Source organism: Molossus molossus, unplaced genomic scaffold (assembly GCF_014108415.1).
Source record: "Molossus molossus isolate mMolMol1 unplaced genomic scaffold, mMolMol1.p scaffold_m16_p_6, whole genome shotgun sequence".
Lineage (NCBI taxonomy): Eukaryota > Metazoa > Chordata > Mammalia > Chiroptera > Molossidae > Molossus > Molossus molossus.
The window spans coordinates 24,759,425-24,780,684 of record NW_023425399.1 but is presented as its reverse complement, the minus strand read 5'-3'; the positions used below and the strand labels follow the sequence as shown (position 1 = coordinate 24,780,684).

Genomic DNA, 21,260 nt, shown 5'->3' with positions numbered 1-21,260 from the left:
ATTATCTCTCCCTTCCTCAGTAATAAGCATCACCTTCTCTGGGATTGTCTTTAAAATGTCCCCTTCCTTGCATGTCCACACCTACAAATACACACACATGCAGGAGCACACACTGGTGCATGAATGTGCGCGCGCGTGTGCACACACACACAGCTCTCGTCTGACCTGGCTCAGAAGCCAAGGACATACTCAAACCAGCTCCAAGCCAGGGCAACCTCTGGGTTATTGATGGCATTTTCTTTTTCTCCAGAAGCCACAGGCCTTGCAGTTCCCGGGAGGCTGACCTCGCAGCAACAGTTTCCCCTCTCCATGCTAAGCTGGTGGTACCTTCTCTGTATCCTTCCTGCTCCCCCACTTTGGTGGAAGCGGAGAGTTGTCCAGGGAGCATTTTCCAGCTGGAATTCTGTGTGGTTCTGGGCTGGGAACCAGGGGAGCGAGGTCCTGTAGGTCACCTCTTCCCTGTGGGCCTCTGAGCAAATCATTTCACCTCTCTCGTCCTCCGAGATAAAATTGGAAACCTTCCACTCTGCCCTCTCTGGGGCCTGAGGGAAACAGGAAACCCAAGCAGGGGGCTTTTCAAAGTTGAGAGCATGTTACCCTGTGTCTGGAGACCTTTGGAGGGGCATGAGGAGGGGGAGGAAGGGAGGCATTATGAAGAAACCACAGGAGGCGGTTTTCTGTCTAGAGGTTCTGTTTGGGAGGAAAGTGGGGTATCAGTTGTGCTGATCAGTTGTGTCAAGGAGATGCCCTCCAGCAGAACCTACTGGTTTCTCTGGGAGAGAGTGAGCTCCCCTTGATGTCCCCGAGGAGGTACATTTTAGCTGTGGGAAGCAGCTTGCGCAGATCTTGCCTGGGTTGGAGTGACAGGAAGCTCCTTGTCAGTAGAGTTATGTTAGCATTTACTGGTCAAGTGTTGGGTATCCTAAGGGGTAGAGTGTAGTGGATTTGGGCACGATTTAGTCAAGAGGCTCCCCAAGCTTCCAATTCCCCTCCTTTGAAAAAACCCAATGCCCCAGTGGCCAGAGCCTGGCTAGAGACAGTAGCACCCCTGGAGATGCTGTGTCTTCTTGTCTTTGGCTCGAACACCCTCTCCCCCACATTCTTCTTCCTGAGTCAGGTTGTCCATCAGCAGCTAGTGGGAGGGCCCAGGGTAGCTGAATGGTGCAGAGGGTGGCAGGGTTCTCCTCCTCCTAGGAGGCCAGGCACTTCTGAGCTTTCTCCCTACTCAAGTCTCAGAGTGACTGGGGGCAGGGCCCCTTACGGGGGACCGTCCATCAGATAAGAGTACAAAGGCACTGGCTCCAGAATCTGATTGCCTGGATGCCTCTGTTTCCTCATCTATAAAATGGGGTGCTCATAACTGCCTTCCTCAGAAGATGTGGTGAGCAGTGATGAGATGATACCTGCAAAGCATTAGCACGGTGCCTGGCATTTCATAATCCCTCAGTAATGGTAGCTGTTCACATTCATTCGTCCATTCATTCACACCTAACCTGCATTCTTCCCTGGGCCAGACTCTGTGGGACAAATGGCCCCTGCTGGTGCCCAGTAGGGTGTGTGTGTGTGTGTGTGTGTGTGTGTGTGTGTGTGTGTGTGTTAGGGGGTACAGAGGAGGTACAGGATTACTGATTGAGTTGGGGGTCAGAAAAGGCTTTTGTGGAAGGGATGATGTCTAACAGAAATCTTAAAGCAGTGAGGCAGTATCCGATGTGGGGAAGTGGAGAGCAGGAAAGGTGTTCTAGGCAGAGGAACAGCATAAGCAGAGGCTCAGAGGCATAAGACAGCCTGGTGTGTACAGGGGAGAAGCAGGCTGGGAGGGAGGCCTGCAGGTTCTGTGCTGGAGTGTCCAGCTGTGGGAGTTCGCATTTCATCACCTGTAGAATGTGGTGACCAGTCCTCAACTCCCAGGGTTGTAATGAGAACTCCAGTTCTTGCTGGTACAGCACAGCACAGGGCCCGGCATGTGCTGAGGCTCACTGTCAGCCATTATGACTGCTTGCAGATGTGTGTGGCAGAGCATCTTCTGAAGCCAAATGTGTTGTAGGAGTGACACTGGCACTGGGGAGGCCAGTCCATGGGACCGCAGTCTCCAGCTGCAGCCCGAGGACTGACCTCAGATTCCTGGACTCAGTCTCGGCAGCCTGTCCCTTCTCAGCCTCAGAGCTGCCGCGGTTGAGGTGGCACCTGCTACTCTCCTGGGCCTGGTGGAAGGCTAGTGAGTGGAAGGATCTCCTGGCAGGAAAGCTGGCCCCAGGGGAACAGGGACAGCAGAGGAAGAAGGCAGCTGCCATGCCAACCTCTTGCCGGTGGTGGGGCATCTGAGCCAGTACTGGTGTAGGGTCAGACATTCAGAAAAGGCTGTCCCTGTCCCTCTCCCAGTTCTCTCTCCAATCTCTCCCTATCCTTCTCTTTCTTATCCCTCCCTCTGTGTCCACATCTCCTTTTACTGAAGCCACTCCTAGGGGTTAAGCATCCACGAGTGAATTGCTATTATTGCTGACTCCCCGACAACCATGTATCTGACTCTCATCCTGAGTCTCCACCCTCCCCCATAAAAAGAAAAGCAGGGGACCAGCGCAAATGCCTGTAGGTGACATTCATGAATGACGCAGGTGGCTGTGGACAGCAGTGGAAGGAATAAAGGGGCACCTGCTTCAGCTCTGGCTGGCTGATGCCTTATGATGGATGGGCTCAGGGTTGCCAGAGCTTCTGATTTTTTTTTTTTAAGCAGCTGGACATCTGGACCTTTGTGTGGGTAAAAGGATGGAGAAGAGGATTATCTCACTGCCTGAAAACTGTGACAGGCAGAACTGAGGACAAGGGAGTACTCAGTGAGATGTTACCTGCTGGGCACAGACACCCACCTCCCTCCCCCTGCCCAGCGCTGACTGAATCACTCATAGAGGTGGGGGTGCCCTCAAGAAGTGGACTAGCCTCTGCCTCCCAGCTGGAGGCCTGCTGAACTGCATGGCCTGCAAACCACTTGAGTACTGCTCATCCGAGATCATTCATTCATTCTTTCAACAAAGATCTGTGTGCCAGCTCTGTGCCAGTTTGGAGGCATAGCACGGAACAGATGAAAAATATAAGGAAGGTATTCTCGAGAGGGCTTGAAAGGTGTCTTCTTGAGTTTAGGGGCAGTTGTAAACCTGGAGGTGAGGTCTGTTTTTGACTTGCAGAATTTCTGATGTGGGAGGTCCATGGGAACAGCCATGCTGGCTTGAAGGGATGTGGGTGTTGATAATCGAGGAGGAAGAAGGGCAGTCCTGCATCCCCTCCCAATGTTCCAGGGCTTCAGGTGTTGCTGAAGGGAGGTGAAGGAAGGCTGGAGCTGCCAGCATAGTACCTCAAGAAGCAGAGGGACCCTGCCTCTGGTGGACTGGACTTAGACCCTGATGATCTCTCTGAGAGTCTAGGACAAGGCTCTAACCATTCCCCAAATTATGCATGTTGTCTACTGGAGACCCCAGCATCAAAAACAAATCCATCAAACAAACAAAATACCCCAAAACACACTAAACTCAGTATGAATCACAGTAAGAACACCTCTCCCCGCAATCCCCATTATGATGGCCAGTGAAGAGACCATTTATCTTTCTTCCTTCCTGCTCCCCACCCAACCACAGTGAAGCAAGGGTTCAAGAGGTCAGAGGAGACATCTTAGAACTGAATGTGAGTAGAAAAGTTTTCAATTGGACTGATTTTGAAAATCAAAATGACCAGTTATTGTTTGGACCCTCACTGCTGAGCTAAGAAAGGGGTTTGACAGAGGTCAGTTGGATAAAAAGACAAGACTTCATGTTTCTGCATTTCAGTGAACCAGTCATACATCACACATTAGATCATCAAAATTTTAAACAAAATGTAGTGTCCTGTGTCAGGCACTCTTTTAAGTCTACATCTACTAGCTTATTTAAACCTCATGCCCACCTTGTAGAATGGATGCTATCATTCCATTTTATAGATGAAGCAGAGGAACTGGCAGGTTAAGTGACTTGCCCCAAGATCACAAGATGACAGCTAGTAAATAGCAGAGTCAAGACTCAAGTTTAACAATATGCCACCATGCATCTTATCAAGTTAATAACATGCAGGCCAGTCAGAGCATGTTTGTAGACAGATCTGGCTGTGGGCTGCCCCTTGGAGGCCCATGGTTTAAATGTGAGCTGGAAAGTTCTGTGGGGGGAGTACTGAACTTGGTCAGGTCCATGGCTCGCTTAGAATCATGGAATCTCACAGATAGGCAGGATCTTGGCGACAGTCAGGCTCACCTTAGCCCACTTTACAGATGGGAAAAGCTGCAGTGGTGGACGGGACTCGCCCAAGGTCACCATGGCTCAGGGCCTCTGCATGTCTTCTTCTTCAAATGGCTTCTGACTTGAATTTATGTTCTGTGAACCGAGAAGTCTACAGGATGAAATTGCACTCCTGTGGTTCTACTCTTAAGGAAGGGGAGGACAGGGCTCTCTCTTAGAGGCAAGACACCTAGGGCCATGCCTGTCTGTCCCAGGAGTAGGCCATCCTGGATTAGGTAGTAGACTCTGACCTAACCTGGCCTGAAAGCTTCCTCTGGCTGCGGTAAGGGAGGTGGGTGCTGACCAGGGTGCTGAACCTGTATGGTACCTTCCTCTTAATGCTCAGACTAGCTGAGGGGAGAGAGGTGGAAGGGAAGGAGACTTATATTTTGGTCACTTGGGGACCAACCTGTTTTGGGACATTTTCAGTGGGAAAGCTATGGAACTAGAAATTCTGTGTTCTTCATAGTCTTGGAAAGGTCACTTAACTGTTCTGGGCCTGCTTTTTCATCTGTTCAATGGGGAGAGTAGCTCCCATCCTACTAAACTCAGGAGGCAGAGGTGAGCATCATTTGGTAACAAAGCCCTGCGCATAGCCCAAGGCCATCTCTGGGGCCCAGTGAAGGCACTCAGATCTCACTGTAACAGAGGGACTTCATGGGCCTGTTTCTTCCTCTGTGAAATGGGTCCTGTGCTGGGTGGTTTCAGATGCCCCTAACCTGGGTGCCCCGGGCACCGTGGCTGTATGTGGAAGTGCTCAGATACATGAGATACACTTAACAGATGGGACTGAGTTAGGAGTCTTAAACCATCCTGGGGTTATGTTCCTGTCTCACACAAGTCCTGACAGCGTTTCCCAGCTTCCAAAATGGGTTTTGTCCAGGGATCCATGCTCCTTACCAGCACAGGGTACAACAGTTCTACGCAAGAGCACTGGCTTTAGCCCAGCTGGTGTGGCTCAGTGGTTGAGCGTCGACCCATGCACCAAGAGGTCACCGGTTTGATTCCTGATCAGGACACAGGCCCTGGTTATGGGCCAAATCCCCAGTGGGGGGGGGGGCATGCAGGAGGCAGCCAATCAATGTTCTCTCTCTCTCTCTCTCTCTCTCTCTCCCTCTCCCCCTCTCCCTCTCTAAAAATCAAAAGAGAGAGAGAGCGAGAGAGCGAGCGCGTGCACTGGATTTAGAACCAGGCTGACCCAGGTCCCCATCACCCCTGGACGGCAAGTCCAGCACCTCAACCAATGCTGCTAACAATGTTGTCAAGCGTGGCTAAGATACTACACAAGACTAGGAAAAGCCTAGCACACTGAGTGCCAGATAAATGATCATTTCCAGTACTGGAGGGCAGCCTAAGTTTCCCTCCCCTTTGTCATGAGCCCCCAGGCTTATCTTCCCATAGAGCTTCAGTAATAATAATAATAGCTGGCAGCCACTGAGCTCCAACCATCTGTTTATAAAACACATTGTCTGGCCCGACCCCGCAGCAATCCTGAAGGTTGTGATGCTCATTTTGCAGATAAGGCCATACATCAGCAAAGGTAGGGCTGGGAGTCACACCCATGCCTGCCTGATTCTGAGACCCCTGCTTGGCTTTGAGCAAATTACTGGACCTTTCCAAAGTCTCTTTTTCTGGTCTAGAAAGTGAGGATAGTATCTCATAGTTATTATTTGAAGATATAATGTCTGCTATTGTACCAATGAAACACATTTGAGTCACAGGGGCAAGGGAATGGGATGGATATAGGGGTGAAAGTAGAAAAACAAAACGAAGGGCTCTTGCATGCACTACTCAGTGTGCCATGAACCAAGACTGACTCAGTTCTTTGCACCTGATATACAGGTGAAGGAAAAGTTGTAGTTTGTACACTACAGCGTCTCAAACTTTAATGTGCACGTGAGCCACCTGGGGAACTTATTAAGATGCAGACTCACTTAATAAGCCTCAGATGCAGCCTGAGAGTCAGTTCTAACAAGTTCCCAGGTGCTGCTGCTGATTTGAGTAGCAAGAACGTAGAAAATCTTTCCCTCCCTTCTCAGTTCTCAAACTTGCCTGATGAGTCACCAGAGGAACTCCTAAAAAATGGATTTAAAGGCCCTTTCCTGAGATCTGGGTCCCGTCTGGGTCAGGCCGAGGGGTGTGTGGTGTGCTTTAAGCAAGCATTGGAGACTGTTCAACTTGGGGGAACTGGGGAAGCATGGCTGTGGCACCTATTTGTTCTGTGGCCCGGGGTGCAGGCAGGCACAGGAGACCAGCTCACCAGAGCTCTGTCCCAATGCGCCTTCCTGAATGGAGAGGTGGGAAAAGGGAACAAAGATTTTCCCAGGCTCTCTTGCAGTGGTTAGGGAGGTGATGTAGGTGCTACATATGCATTCAACTGAGCCTTGAATGTGAACTGAGCTGAGTGGGAGACAAGGTGGCAGTATAACGGGCATTCACTTCTGTTGCAGATCTATGCAGTTGTGTGGCTCTGGAGTTTCCTATCTCCAGATCATGACAATGATGATGTAATCTTGCTGATCTCTATATCCCAACCATTTTTGTTTAGAAAAAGCTTGTTATTTCTGTTTACTGCAGCTGAACCTCAGGACTGACACTTCAGCAGGACCCCCCACTCTCTCCTTCTGAACCCCCATCACACTGTCACTCTCAGAACACTTATTTTATGTGGCTCATATAGAACACGGCCTTTCATGTGGTCATCAACCTCCTGTTAGATCGCATCTGCTCATTAGCCTCAGCAGACTGGGCCTTCCACTTGGTACCTCCTACCCAGCCCAGCCACTAGTGGAGTATTCAGATTTCATCATTGCTGCTCTTTGCACTCTAGGGTCTGTCCTTAGTCACCTGGGACTTGCCACTCACCATTGCCCACCATCCTCACTGCCTGCCACTCCTGCCTTTTGATCTGCCTTCCCGGTCAGGTTCAGGGCCTAGCACAGCTGGAGTGACTCAGGTGTGTGCCTTGTGATATCCCAGAGACAAGAGCTGGGACTTGGCTGCCTGCCTTTGAATCTCTCCTATGATGCAAAGTCAGTGGTGGCCCGCAAGCACGCATGTTTTATGACAGAGAGCTGCGGATATGCACGTGGGGGAATCTCTCCTCTCCTTGGTGGACGGACTGCGTTATTGGAACTGTGCCAAAGTAGACAAGATTAGAAGGTCACAGAGGATATTAAGTGTCCCGCAGATTCTAATTTTCCTTCTGTGAAGAGAGGCGGGATCAGTAACAGAATGTCATGACCACAGTAGAAAGGGAAGCCCTGAGGGAGGCTGAGTTCCAGAGTGAGGGTGTGTGCAGCTTGCTGCCCATTTTCTAATCGTGTGTCAATAGGTACTGACTGGCCAGCACAGGAATACAGTCTCCATTTTGAGCATAACACATTCTTGGAGCCGGGGTCCCAAGAGACTCATGACTTCATAATGAAGTTTGACAGAGGAGAATGAGGAGATAAGTGCAATAAGAAACAGCCAGCTCGGAAACTGGGAGGGAGACAAGGCAAGAAGAGAAGGTGGGGATGTGGCTGCCGGACAGGGGAGTAGAAGTGGTCCATGGTACTTCACCCAAAGCCAGGATTTGAAATTAGACCTTTATTTTACTTGTAAGCCACCAGATAAACAAAGACATTTCTTTTTTTCTTTTATCCTCACCCGAGGACATTTTTCCATTTTTTGTTCGGATAGAGTGAAAGGGACACATCAAGTGGCTGCCTCCCGCACAACCCAACCAGGGCTGGGGACAAACTGCAACTGAAGTACAGTTGCAGTTTGTCTCTCTGAACCTGCAGGTCAATACTCTAACTGCTGAGCCAAACTGGCCAGGGCAACAAAGACATTTCAAACCAAATGAAAGTCATGCCGTGAATCTCACTAGACCTAGAGAGGTCACAGGAACTTACCTGCAGACAGCACCTGTCTGATACATCCAGCCCAGAACCTTCCTCCAAAGTCAGACCCAACTCCTCTGTGGCTCACCAGCCACGGCCATCTGAAAGTGGTTATTACCAAAGCCGTGCTATGCTCCCCAGGGAGGACTGGCTCTGGTCTCTGTCTTGTTTGACCTAGGTCAAAATTCTTCTTTAAAAAAAACCAGAGGACAAATCCACAATGACATACCACTTCACACCGACTAGCAGGACTATACGCAAGAAGACTAACAAGTATTGGCAAGGGTGTGGAGAAATTAGAACTCTCATATCTTGCTGTTGGAAATGTAAAATGGCATGGCCACTCTGGAAAAGTGTCTGGCAGTTCCTCAAAAAGTTGAACATCAAGTTACCATATGATCCAGCAACTCCATTCCTAGGTATATACTCAAGAGAATTAAAAACATACCTCCACACAAAACCTTGTCCACAAATGTTCACAGTAACAGTATTCATAATAGCCAAAAAATGAAAACAATTCAAATGTCCATCAACTGATAAAGAAAATGTGGTATATCCCTACAATGGAATATTATTCAGCCATTAAAAGGAATGACGTACTGATACATGCTACAACATGTACCTTAAAAACATTAAGTGAAAGAAGCCTGAAGCAAAAGGCTACATACTATGTGATTCCACTTATGAGAATAGGCAAATGGAGAGAGAAAATAGACTAGTGGTTGCCTGGGGCTAAGAAGGAGGGAATGGAGAGTGACTGCTAATGGATATGGAACTTCTTTTTGGGGATGGTGAAAATGTTCAGGAATTAGATATAGTGATGGATGTACACACTATGGACACACTAAAAAACAAATGCACACTTTTAAAAGAGTGAACTTTATGAGTGTGAATTATATCTCAAAGTTATTTAAAAAAGAGAACTAGGTTATTAAGTGCTGATATTTATTAAGGCTCCAACATTTCGGATTCCAAAAAGCCTATACCTGAAACATTCTTATCTGCTGCTTGGTGATCACTCATGGCTGAAAGGAGGAATGTGGCCCAACTACAAGCACAGAAAGCTCGACCTGGAAGTTCCTAAAAGCCTCCCTGGAACAACTAAGACATCATCTATGTTCCTCAATGCCCCTGATACAAGGAGACACACACACATAAAAATGGCTGATTCTGCAGATGAACCACTGAAGTTTCTGTTTTCAGAAAACAGAATTATGTATAGGACTATCCTTTTGACTTTTGCTACTAGAAAATCTAAGTGGCAAATTTATTGTTTCAATCTTGTCTTTTTTTTTAATTGGGGTCTTAAAAGTGATCTACCCCCTTCCTGCTTGTCTGATGGTCTCTGGTCTGATAACTCTTTTAAATGCTTCCTTTTATAGTAGAGGAAGCTTTTATGAGCAAATTGCCCCAAGTTCTTTTGGTAGCAGTTATGACCCAATTTCAAAACAAAAGCATTCCACCCATTTGCTGGCCCTTGAGGAAGGAAACTATGACAGATAATTGCATTTGTAGCTCTGCCTGACAGCTGGGTCTTGCTCCAGAGCACACATGTTCTAAAGAATCCAAGGTGGTCTTTTACTAGGTCAGTGCTTGAGATGAGTCTGCCAGAAATGCCCAGCGAGCCCACTCATGCTGGCCTCCCCATCCAGGCCCAGCCCCCATTTAGGTTGACCCTGGGCCTATGTGCCAGTTTATTTTACCCCAAACCCACTCTCAGGCAGTCCCAGGCTATAGCAGATACTGCAACAAGGCTCTGGTAGCCCCGTCCACAGATAAATAATATGTCCTAATTTAGGGGAAGGAACCCAAGGAACTGAGAACTGAAAGGCTCCAAATATGGCTGAAATGCTAGTTGTGAAGCCAAAGTGACTAGTGCTTTGATCTCTTGCCTCTGAGGCTGGTGCTCTATGGTGCTCTTTCCACTCCAGCACAAGGTTCATCACTGACCACGTCTGCCAGGCCTCGGGCTGAAAAGGATCCGGAGAACACCAAAGGTCAGGCGGGCCTGGGCAGAGGGCACAGGCTTCCAGAGGTGGGGCTCCCTGTGGGTGAAAGGCCTTCTTGGGTAGTTTCGTGCTTGACTAGTTCTTCCATCCACCCCAGCCACTGGCTGCGATGCTGGCCTCCCTGCTCCTCCTGAAGTTCACCAAGCTCAGATGGAGCCCATGCGCCTGTGCTCGTCTGGGCCCCACGAGGTAAGCGGCACAGTTACAGGCTCTGTAGGTAAGTGCCACACGAAGCCTCGAACCTTCATTCTTTTCCTCTTGCCCCAGTTCCCAGGGGTTGCCACACACAGCAGCAGACATCAGAAGGTTTTAGAGTAGAAAGGGCACTTCAGATTCCGTAGGTGGGCACAAAGGCCATGGAGGGGAAGGGACTTAGGGTCACTTAGTACGTTAGTGGTAAAAAGAGATTAGGGCACAGGTCTGTTCTCCCTGCGCCTGTTTCTAGGCTGCCATTGCCCAGGTGCAGATGGACACAGGACTGGGCCAGACAGGCAGAAGTGGAGGAATCTGTCCTCCACAGAAGCATGCAGTTTTTCTGCAATGGCCTACCCGTGCAAAACCATCCTTGTGGCCTATGGGGTTTCCAGTCACTCATAGTCATCCATGCAGCCACACTGGGACCCATCTTAGTGATGTCAGGAGCAAACAGCAATTTATGAAGAGCAGGTGCCTGAGAAGTAAGAATGGGCCCTGGGTAGGAAGAGTCGTTTAGCCCCACAAAGATTCAAACTCAGAAGTCTCATAACTGGAAGGAACTGTGCATAAAGAAACGTGGGAGACGGCAACATGACTTTTGTATTGACATTTGGCTCTTAATAATAACATCCAAAATGCGTTCTGTTCTTATAGCGCAGCACTGGGTCGAGGGCATATGTTGCCGGAGTTTCCCTTGGAAATGAGGAGCTGGTGGTGAGAGACACTGATTTCTCTTGGGACCTATATGCAGCCAAGTGGAGAGCTGCAGCAGGTGCCGTGGCTCGGACAAGGGGTAGGGAGGCAATCCCAGCCAGCCTGCAAACACATGGGCAGAGTCCCTTGCCCCCAGACCGCAAGTACACGGTTGCTGACGGGGCCAGAGGTGGCAGCTCCAGGAGAGTGGAGGGAAGGCTGGGATGTTACATTCTTGAGGCTTTCACAGGTACATGTCATCGTAGCCCGGCGGGGGGAGATGGTCTGGGTTAGGTCTGGAATGGAAAGAGGGGCTGGTGAGTGAGAGATGGAGGGCCAGGGGCACACAGGCGGAGGCCCTGAGCTGATGGGTCTGCACTCCAGACTGACGTGGTGGTTCGTGGAGTTCGTGCACTCCAGAGCCAGACAGACTGGGACTGAATCCTGATTCCTCTACTTTGGGTAAGTTACTTCATCTTTCAAGGCCTCGCTTTCTGTATCTACAAAATGTGGACAGTAGTATCTACATGTGAGTGTTGATAAGGATCCAATGAGTTCCTGATACATGCTAAAACTTCCAGTGAGCATGAGTTGCTCCTCCTCCTCCTCAGGGTCTTCCCTGAGGGGAACTGGGGAAGGGAGCTCCTAGAAGTTCCAGGGGGCATCTGGCAGGGCCTGGAGGAGACTCCGCTCTCTTGGCAGTGGGGGACAGAGTTACTGGCCTCTGTGCCTGGTATCAAGACACCTTCATTCCTGCAGCACTGAGCTGAGCTGTCATCAGGTCTTACCTCTCAGCATACCTGAGTGAATACCTACCCAGGTGGGCTGGTCCCAATGGGTCCAAAAGGGTCAAAGCGCGCTCCTGGAGGCACAGCGCCTGGAGGAAGCCGGTTAGGGAGGCCCGAGGATGGGTCAATATGAACTCTTGGGAAACCGGATCTCAGGGGATCCACAATCATGCCACCTCTCCGATACCTAAGGCAAGAAAGAAAAAATGGGTCCGTAGGTGTGGCAGGGAGCTATTGGAGAAGAGGCGAAGGAGGTGAGAACAGACCAAGAATGCCTGGGGTATTCCTTCTGAGTGATGGTTCAAGCAGACATGCGGGGATGGCTACCTGAGCAGCGCAGGAAGTGGACAAGAGCACAAAGAGTACACCCACCCTAGCAAGCATGGTCTGAACCTTCAGCTTTCCAGGCTCTCAAGCCCACAAAATTGAGATTCCTGCCATGCCCTACACCCAAGGGGGACATATGGATAAAAACAGGGGCCAGAACTCACCAAGGTCCATGTAGAACCACCACAAGGCTCTGCAGGGCACTACTCTAGGTCTAAGGCCAAATAACAGCATAGTGACAATTCATGCTGTCAGCTTTTTCTGCTGTTCACTTAAAGAACCTCAGGGCAATCTATGGACTGCTGTGGGTCTCCTGCCCGGCTCCCGACAGCATCTCTCTCACGGAATTCCATGGACTTGACTCATGTGCTCCAACTAGGACACATGAGTTGATGTGCCTCTAAACTTTGAGGTCACTGTTTAAGCTTAACTGCACACTTAGGTGACTTCACCACTATCTAAAAATCAGATGGTCAAACTGGGTCACTTGAGTAGAGGTTAAAATCTAGTTTGAATCATTTGGAGAAGACAGTGCATAGCTGGGGCTGTGCTGACTTTAGGGTGTGTGTGACAAGAACCACCCATATCTTCATGGGGATTAGAGACTCCCCTTATCAAGCGAGGTGACCTATGAATAGCCTTGAGATACCCTAAGGTCTGTAGCCCACCATGCGCTCTTCAGTCCACACCTGATAAATCCACGCACTTGATAAACCCGCATGCTATCCTGCCATCCAAGGGAAGGCTGCTGTGGCAAGAGGGGCCAGAAATGACAGAGGACTTGCGGCTGGGATTGCTTAGGCCCTCTCCAACACTCAGCATGGCAAAGCATAACGAGTGGCAATGACTTCCCGCTGCTCAGCAACACAAACTGTCTCCTTCACCCCAAAGGAAGACTGATGAAAAGCTCTAAAATTAGAAAATGAGCTGGGGCTGAAAAGCCACGAGAGCAAGTTGTGTTGCTGCCCCTCCCCAGCAGTACTCACCCAAATGGGTCTAGGTCCTCTCCCCCGACAGCAAATGGGCTCAGGGGATCACACCTGAAACAAACAAGGGACAATTACCATAAGTCCCAGAGCAGACGGGCACCTGGGCTCCCAGGGACCTGACTTTGACACCACAGGGGTCACAAATACACTCGCAGGCTTGGGGACAGGGAAACCCCTGCATGAGACCATGACGCAAGGGATATTTCAAAGTGGCACAGACTGACACGGATAATATCACAATGGCTGAATACAAAGCTACAAAACATGAAGGATCCCAATTCTATAGAAAAAAAAATATTAGCAGTGGTAACCTCCACATACATTTTATTTTACTTCAATCACACCTTTCTCAAATGCCTCAACTTCGGGTAAAGAACTAAGATATTTTAGATCAGAAAATTATTCTAAAACCAAATCCCAAAAGCTCAGATTTAAACGCTTCCAAGGGTAGAGTGAGATGGTACATACAGCAAACTCAGTGCTTCGCAACCTTTCCTTTCATTATGGCCCCTGTGTGAAATTTTCACACCACAAGTGCTGTGTATCTGCCTTTGCACTGTGGCTCACTGGAGGGCCACACCACTGTAACCGCCAAGATGTTTCCGCATACCCCCAGTGCCCTCATTGACAATGCATGAGCTAGGAGCATAAATGGAGATTCTACATTATATAATACATATGTCCACAAAACAGATCTCTCCTTCAAAAGTTTTATGTATCTTTATGTTCTTTGATCCAACAATTTTATGTATAGGTATTACTCCTAAAATAATACTTAATTCAAATTAAAATATTACCATAAAAACTTTAAGCTGGTCCGAAGATTGTGGGTTATTGTTAAGCTGATTACCATAAAAATTTTAATCAAGGGAACTGGGTCAGCCTAAACGGGGACCAGTTAGGTACATTATGGCATATCTCTAAATGCAGCCAAGAAAACAATGTTGTTAGACTGATTTAAAATGATGTGTACAAATGTGTATGCTCTAGTGTTAACTGGAAGAAAAGTAGATTATCAATAGCCTAGGAAATCAACTGTGAAGAGTGTGGGTGTGTGTGTATAAATAAAACTAGAAAGAAGCGTACTGAAAATATAAACGAATTTCTTCTATTTCCTGTTTTTTGACAGTTCTGGGGTAGGGCAGGTTCTTGCCAGACCTCAGGAGAGCTTCCACAACCTGGGCATGTGCCGGGATCAGAAATCCAACTGGCGACCTCTTGGTGCATGGGTCGACGCTCAGCCACTGAACCACACCAGCTGAGCATGGAGAGCTTTGTAAACAGCCCCTAATCTAAGCTTACAGGTAAGAAGCCATTAATTAAAGAACTGGAAAAAAAAATCCAAAAGTAGGTGCTTCTCCAGTCAGTCCTATCTCGTGGGCTAGAAAAGGTAGAGTGATTTAGATGGACTAGGTTTCCAGGGAAGGTTATTGTTCCTAAGCCATGGTTCATGGAGCTGGCTGTCAAAGCCTCTGGTGGCCTCCCAACATCCTGCCTCACTGGTCAGACCAGGTGGTGCCAGAGGGCAGCAAGCAGAGGGGTTTCTCGTGGCTATAAAAATGCCTGGGAGAACAGAGCCTTGATGGCTCTGGAAACATGCAGCCATCTCGACTTTTCTCTCCTGGGCCACGGTGGGGGCAGGGGAGAAGAAACAGGACAATGGGGCCTAGAAAAGCAGCTGGTTGCAAGGCCAACCCCAATAATTTGTGCACTTGAAACTGTCACAACATATCCTTTAGGCTCTCATACTTAACACATTCTCATTGTAACACATGGACACAACCCATTTTAAAACAGTCTCTGTCAGACATAGAAGTAGGGTTCGAACTGACAAACCTCAGAGGAGGGCGGGGAAGAGAGAAACCAAAGAACTTATATGCATAGCCAAGAGACACAGACAACAATGCTGGGGGCGGGGTGGGGGTGGGGGGCGGGATTGGGATGAGGTGTCAACGGGAAAAGGAGAAACATCTATAACAAAAATAAATTAATTAAAATAAAATAAATAAAACTGTCTCTGTCCTGAATGTGCTGACTGAGACTCTAGGGTTTAAAACAAGAAGGTAAGCCTGGCCAGTGTGGTTCAGTAGTTGAGCATCAATCCATGCACCAAGAGGTGGCCGGTTCGATTCCCGGTCAGGGCACATGCCCAGGTTGTGGGCCTGATCCTCAGTGAGGGGCATGCAGGAAGGGGCCAATAAATGTTTTCTTTCATCAATGTTTCCATCTCTCTCTCTCTCCCTTCCTCTCTCTCTAAAATCAATAAAGAAAGAAATATTTAAAAAATAAAATAAAACAAGAAGGTAGTTTTTGCACATGGGCTCTGAAATCAAGCCCCTACTACTTCATCTGGTAATCAGCTGAAGGGAAGTGTTGTATACTAACCTGCAGGCACATCTTCTTGGCTGGCCCGTAGGACAGTATGTCCCAGCTCCAAAAGGGGGCCCCACGAAGGGATCTGAGGTGAGCCTGGCCACAGTTTCCTTCTTATGTGCTCCCCCTCCTCGCAGATAAAAACAACACTCCTCTCTTGGAGACAACTCCAGTTGGCACCATTCTAACGGCTGAGGTGCTCTGACGGCCTTAGGACTGGGACTGAGAGATGGGCTCTGGACTCTGGGTGGGAAATTATCTAGCTGGTTGGCAGGGGTCTCTCCCCAAACCTCTGCATCTCAGTCTTTGAAGATGTAAACCTAAGTGGTAACACTCACAGGGGCTGCTGAAATGGTGAGACATACCAGGCACCACTATTTACTGGGAGCTTGCTTTGCTTTGTGTCAGGCACTATGCTAAATTTAGTTTTTAAAAGATTACATTTTTAAATTTAATTTTCTGAATAGGTAACACATTCATTCACCAGTTTCAAAATTCAAGAGTAAAAAGGATGCACAGATCCATAATCTTAGGCCAGCTGTGTTCTGGAATTTGGAATTTTTCGTATATTAGGAAGGTCAGCTGAGTACATCTAACATATATTGTGTAACGCTCCCAAGCAGCATGCTGTACCCAATTCCCTAGTATTTCTGCAAAATGAATGAGTAGTCACAAATGAGATAAAGGAAAACATAAGGAGTTTCATGCCACTTTAGGTCAGGTTTTGCTACCAAACAAGGTTTGGGACCACTCTTATTTTTGAGGAAAACAAGTAAATAAAACAAAACACATTGGTTTTTAGATTTCTTTTGATTTCAGAACTACAATTAGGAGATTATGGACTCGCAAAAGTATAAAACCTCCTTCTCACCTTTTCTGTCTAGTCTAATAGGTTTTCAGTTTCTTGTCTGTCCTTCCAAGGTACTCTGCCTTTATGAGCAAATATGTATCTCCCCTACCTTTTAAACAGATTAATTTGCCTAGTTTCTTATGTACATTATCTTATTTCATTTTTGCAGCAGCCCTGTATGTGAACTTGTTAGTTTAGAAAAACAACTGACAGTATATGTTGTCAATGATAAAAGTCAAGCTTTTAAATGAAAATTAGCAATTTGGAAATAGGTATTTACCACTAGCTTGACGGCTTCCCAATACTGCTGCTGATGAGATCGGTAATATTAATGATTTTTTGACATTGTGCAATAAAGGTGTCAACGTTTAGCAGATCTGCACATCTCAGTGAACCAATATTTTCCAAACATCTGATACATGATTTTCTAATATCATGCACGGGTAAAAGATCCATTCAAAAGGCATGACAGACCAGTGGGTTTCAATGTAATAATGTATAAAGAGTTCACTGATTTGGATTCAGATTCCACATTACAACTAGCCCTTAAAGAAACTATCAAATGTCAAGTTCTGGTGTAATGCAAAAAATATCCACAATTATTTGAAAAGCTTATTAAACTATTCCTCTCTTTTCCAACAACCTTTAACAAAAACAGTATTATCACTTACAGACTAAATACAGAAGCAGAAATGAGAGTCTAGTTGTCTTCTATGCCAGATATTAAAGTGATCTGCAACCATGTAAAACAAATGTCAATCTTATCACTTACTTTTTTGTTTTTGAAAATAACAAACTTTTTTATTTATGTTAACATATAATGAGCTTATTATTGTCATTTTTAAATGAATGAATAAATGTGTATTTAAATTTTTTGGCTGTAATTTCTAATATTGTAAACACTGATAGGTATGACTCAAACAAGAGCTACTTGGGGCTTCAATCATTATTGAGAGTGCAAGAGGGTTCCTAAGACCACGTTTGAGATCTACCAGCACAGGAAACATTACTCAAGGAAGTTAAAAAAAATATTTATATAGTGTGTAATTTAAAATTAAAAATTTTAATTTAATTTAATGCATAAAATACCCACTGATGTTAGGCAAATGATAACACTGCTGTATTATACAATATCAGATATTTAGTACTTTAGTCAATGAATTACAAAGTTTTAGAAAGAAAATATAGAATGAAAAATATTAGAAACATTAAAAAACCATGTAAAAATATAGACTGGGATTAAAAATAAATTTTGAATGACATAAGAGCTTTATATCTAAGGATTTATCTTCAGCAAAGCTGGTTAAACATAGAAAAAATTGTTTTTTCAATAGGGAACAGGATTTGGGACAGAGTCTCCTGACTGACTAAAGACAGATGGAGCAAAGGAAAATGGGTTAGAATTGTAAGCAATAACAACAGAAAAGTTAGGCTTATATGGAAAAAGAAAACAACCCAAAGCCTTCCCTTACAGATGGGCTGTTTTCAGTAATTCTCCCCTAGAGATCTCAGGAGTAGGACAGACCTACTTTTCACCCTCAATTCTCCGTCACAATGGAATGTTCTCCATCTACACCAGCATCAAACCCAGCATCAAAGCAGCAGACCCAGTATCCTCTAACCAGCTCTGGATATACCTCACCATACACTTCGAGAAGCAATTCCCTTTTATGTACTAGAGCAGACATCCTAACTTCACTTTGCATTTGGAGGTTTCCAGGAATGGGACAGACAAGATTAGGGTGTAGAAGGTAAGGGGTGAGACACAGGACTGTGTCCTGTGGGAAGGGGCAGAAGCTACTGTTTCCGACTAGGAGCATATGCCCAGCTTTTCAGGGGTGGGGTAATTAACACCCTGCAGCACCAGATGGGCCTGCTGTGGTGTTGCTCTTTCCCTTCTCCCTGCCCTAAAGCCCCACCCCCAAATTAGGCATCTGAGGACAAACAAAAGGCAAAAGTGTGAGCATCTGGTTGCCCAGCAACACGGTGGTGGTGGCGGTGGTGGTCTGGGCTATAATAAAGGAATCGATGTCATTAGAGACATCTGTGCTACAAAGAAAGGGGCTGACAAAGAGTGGGGGTGGAGGGAAAAGGGGGCTACAGAGGAAAGACCTGACAGGCTCAACTCACTACTGGCTGACAAAAAGCCTTCTAAACATCCAGCCTCCTCTTCCTACCATCTCACCCAGTTCAGTGTTCTCGTTCTGGGAGATAGGCTTCCTTGAGAAAAACCTAATAGTATGGGGGGAGGGAAGGGGATGGATTTCTCTCCATATGCTCAATATACCGAACTTCTACACAAATTAATTACATGAACTAAAACTAAGGGGTGCAGTGGGGAAAGCATAAGCTGAGTCGGACCCATGTAGGGGTAAACCTCAGTCTACCCTCCACTAGATAATCCTGGGAAGGTATGCTACCTCCCTACGGTCTCCTCCCCTTGTAAAGGAGGGTTCCACCAATCTTGTAGGGCTGTCTGGAAGATGAGCAACCACCAATGAAAGCCAAGAAATGGCAGTTACTCCTATCCTCCATAAATGGCTGCCAATGTTGATGAAAAGGAAACAATGTCCACAAAGGGCCTGCGTCTAAACGCAGCCGCCTTACAAACCCTCTGGGTCAATCCTCTCACACCAGTGTGGCTCCACTGCATCAAATCTTTTTCTGGTGGGAGGACATTAGGTATTTAAAATCATAAAACAAGGTTCTCTCTGGGGAGACCCTCTACTCACTATACCTTCCGTCTTGTTCTCATCTCTGCTGCTACCTGGATGGGACCTGCTGAGTATTTACTGAACAAGTACAATATCCTGAGCAATGGGTGCAACGTGTGACATTCATCGAGTTCAATCCTAAGAAATCCATGAGCCAGGAATAATGATCCCAAAGTGCAGATGGGAAAACCAAGGCTCCAAGAGGCTCCATGTGCTGGTAGCTAAAGCTACAAGATCAGCGTTTGAACCCAGCCGATCAACCTCCAAAGGCTGTGTTCCTAACTGCCATATAAAAGTGGGGCACAGGAAGTATGCACTTGAAAAAAGCCTATAATCTTGTGATTAGACAAAAATGACTGAGTGGTAGTATTGTCACAAACAGGGTGAACCCCATGGCTAGGGGGCCAGCGTTTGGCTAATGAAACAAACACAAAGAGCAGGAGGGCGCAGAGCTGGCTGTGCCTGCAGCAGGCCTATGATTTGCTGACACCATTCCCAGCCTCTCCTTCTTTTGGGCCTAGAACAATGCCCACATCTACCCTAAAGCCTTTCTCAGCCCCAAAGACCAAAAACCTGCACTTAGTAAAGGTTCCTAAACTGAAGCCCACACCACTCACTTGGTAGTTCTCCATCCTGATAGGGAGTGTTGCATCTTGTCCCTTCCCTGAGTGCCCTGGGCTCTGCAAAGGACAGGCCTTCAGGCTGGAGCACCCTTTCTACCCCTCTCCTTGCCTGGCTATTATCTCCTGTTCAGAGGTCAGTCCCTTGCTGGGGAAGCCTTCCCTGAACACCAAGTGTCGTTCAGGTTCCTCTTCCTATGTGTTCCCCAGTACCCTGCTGTTCCCCCATGAGATAAGAACAGAAGCCCAGATGGTGTCACTGGCCTTAGCGAAGCTCCCAGGTTTAGATCTAGTGTCCCTCACATAGTGAGCTCCAGAAATACCACAGACTTAAGAGCCTAAGTGGCTCCTCAGCATCTAAATTTAAAAATAATTTTTATTTTAAAATAATAACCCATGACTGCATGGATTATTTCTGGACTCTCAATTCTATTCCCTTGCTTTGGATGTCTATCCTTATGCCAGTCCTACACTGTCTTGATTACTGTAGCTTTGCAGTAAGTTTTGAAATTGAGAACTCTAGGGCCTCCATTCTTTCTTTTTCTTTTTCAAAATTGTTTTAGTTATTTGGTTCTCTTGCATTTCCATATAAATTTTAGAATCAGCTTGCTAATTTCTAAAAAAAAAACACACACAAATAAAACCCTACCAACAAACTAAAACGCTATGGGATTTTGATTGGGATTACACTGAATATGTAGATCAATTTGGGGAGTATTGACAATATTAAGTTCTTCCTTAAATATCTTTATTATTATCATTTTTTTAATCTTCACTCAATGATATTTTTCCATTGATTTTTTTTTTTTTTTTTAGATAGAGTGGAAGGGAGGGAGGAGGAGGAGGAGAGAGAAAGAGAGAGAGAGAGAGAGAGAGAGAGAAAGAGAGAGAGAGAGAGAGAGAGAGAGAGAAACATCAGTGTGAGAGAGATACATCAACTGGTTGGTTCCCTCCCCGTACGACCCTGACCAGGGCCAGGGATCGAACCTGAAACCCAAGTACCTGCCCTTGACCGGTTGAACCTGCAACCCTTTGGTCTGCAGGCTGACACTCTCTAACCACTAAGCCAAACCAGCCAGGGCAATGTTAAGTCTTTTTATCCATGAATACAGGATGATAGATCTTCCTTAATTTCTTTCACCAATCTTTTGTAGTTCTCAGTATACAAATCCTGCACTTACTTTGTGAAATTTATTCTTAAGTATTTTATTCTTTTGGGGGCTATTGTAAATGTGATCATGCCCTTAATTTCATTTCTGGAACTGTTCCCTGCTAATGTATAGAAATACAAGTGATTTTTGTTTATTGATTTTGTATCCTGTCACAATGCTGAATTTGTATATTAGTTCTAAAAAGTTTTACTTTAATTTCCTTAGAATATTCTATATATAAGATCTCACGTCACCAGCAAGTAGAGATTGTTTTACTTTTTACTTTCTAATCTGGATACCTTTGATTTCTTGAGTGATTGCCTTGGTACTTGTTATACAGCAAGTATTATGTGGTATAAAAGTAGCAAG

General features: G+C 46.5%; 1 protein-coding gene across 1 annotated transcript in view; it reads right to left on the bottom strand.

Annotated features, from left to right (window-relative positions):
• Window positions 1–10,968: 10,968 nt before the first annotated feature.
• PSMF1 (proteasome inhibitor subunit 1) overlaps window positions 10,969–21,260 on the bottom strand; it is a 36,191-nt gene continuing 25,899 nt past the window's right edge. Inside the window, exons 5-7 of the mRNA XM_036244672.1 lie at window positions 13,181–13,234; window positions 11,896–12,054; window positions 10,969–11,375 (exon numbers count right to left, since the gene is read on the bottom strand). Of these exons, the coding sequence (XP_036100565.1) occupies window positions 11,324–11,375; window positions 11,896–12,054; window positions 13,181–13,234 (265 nt within the window). The 3' untranslated portion in view covers window positions 10,969–11,323. The remainder of the gene's footprint in view (window positions 11,376–11,895; window positions 12,055–13,180; window positions 13,235–21,260) is intronic.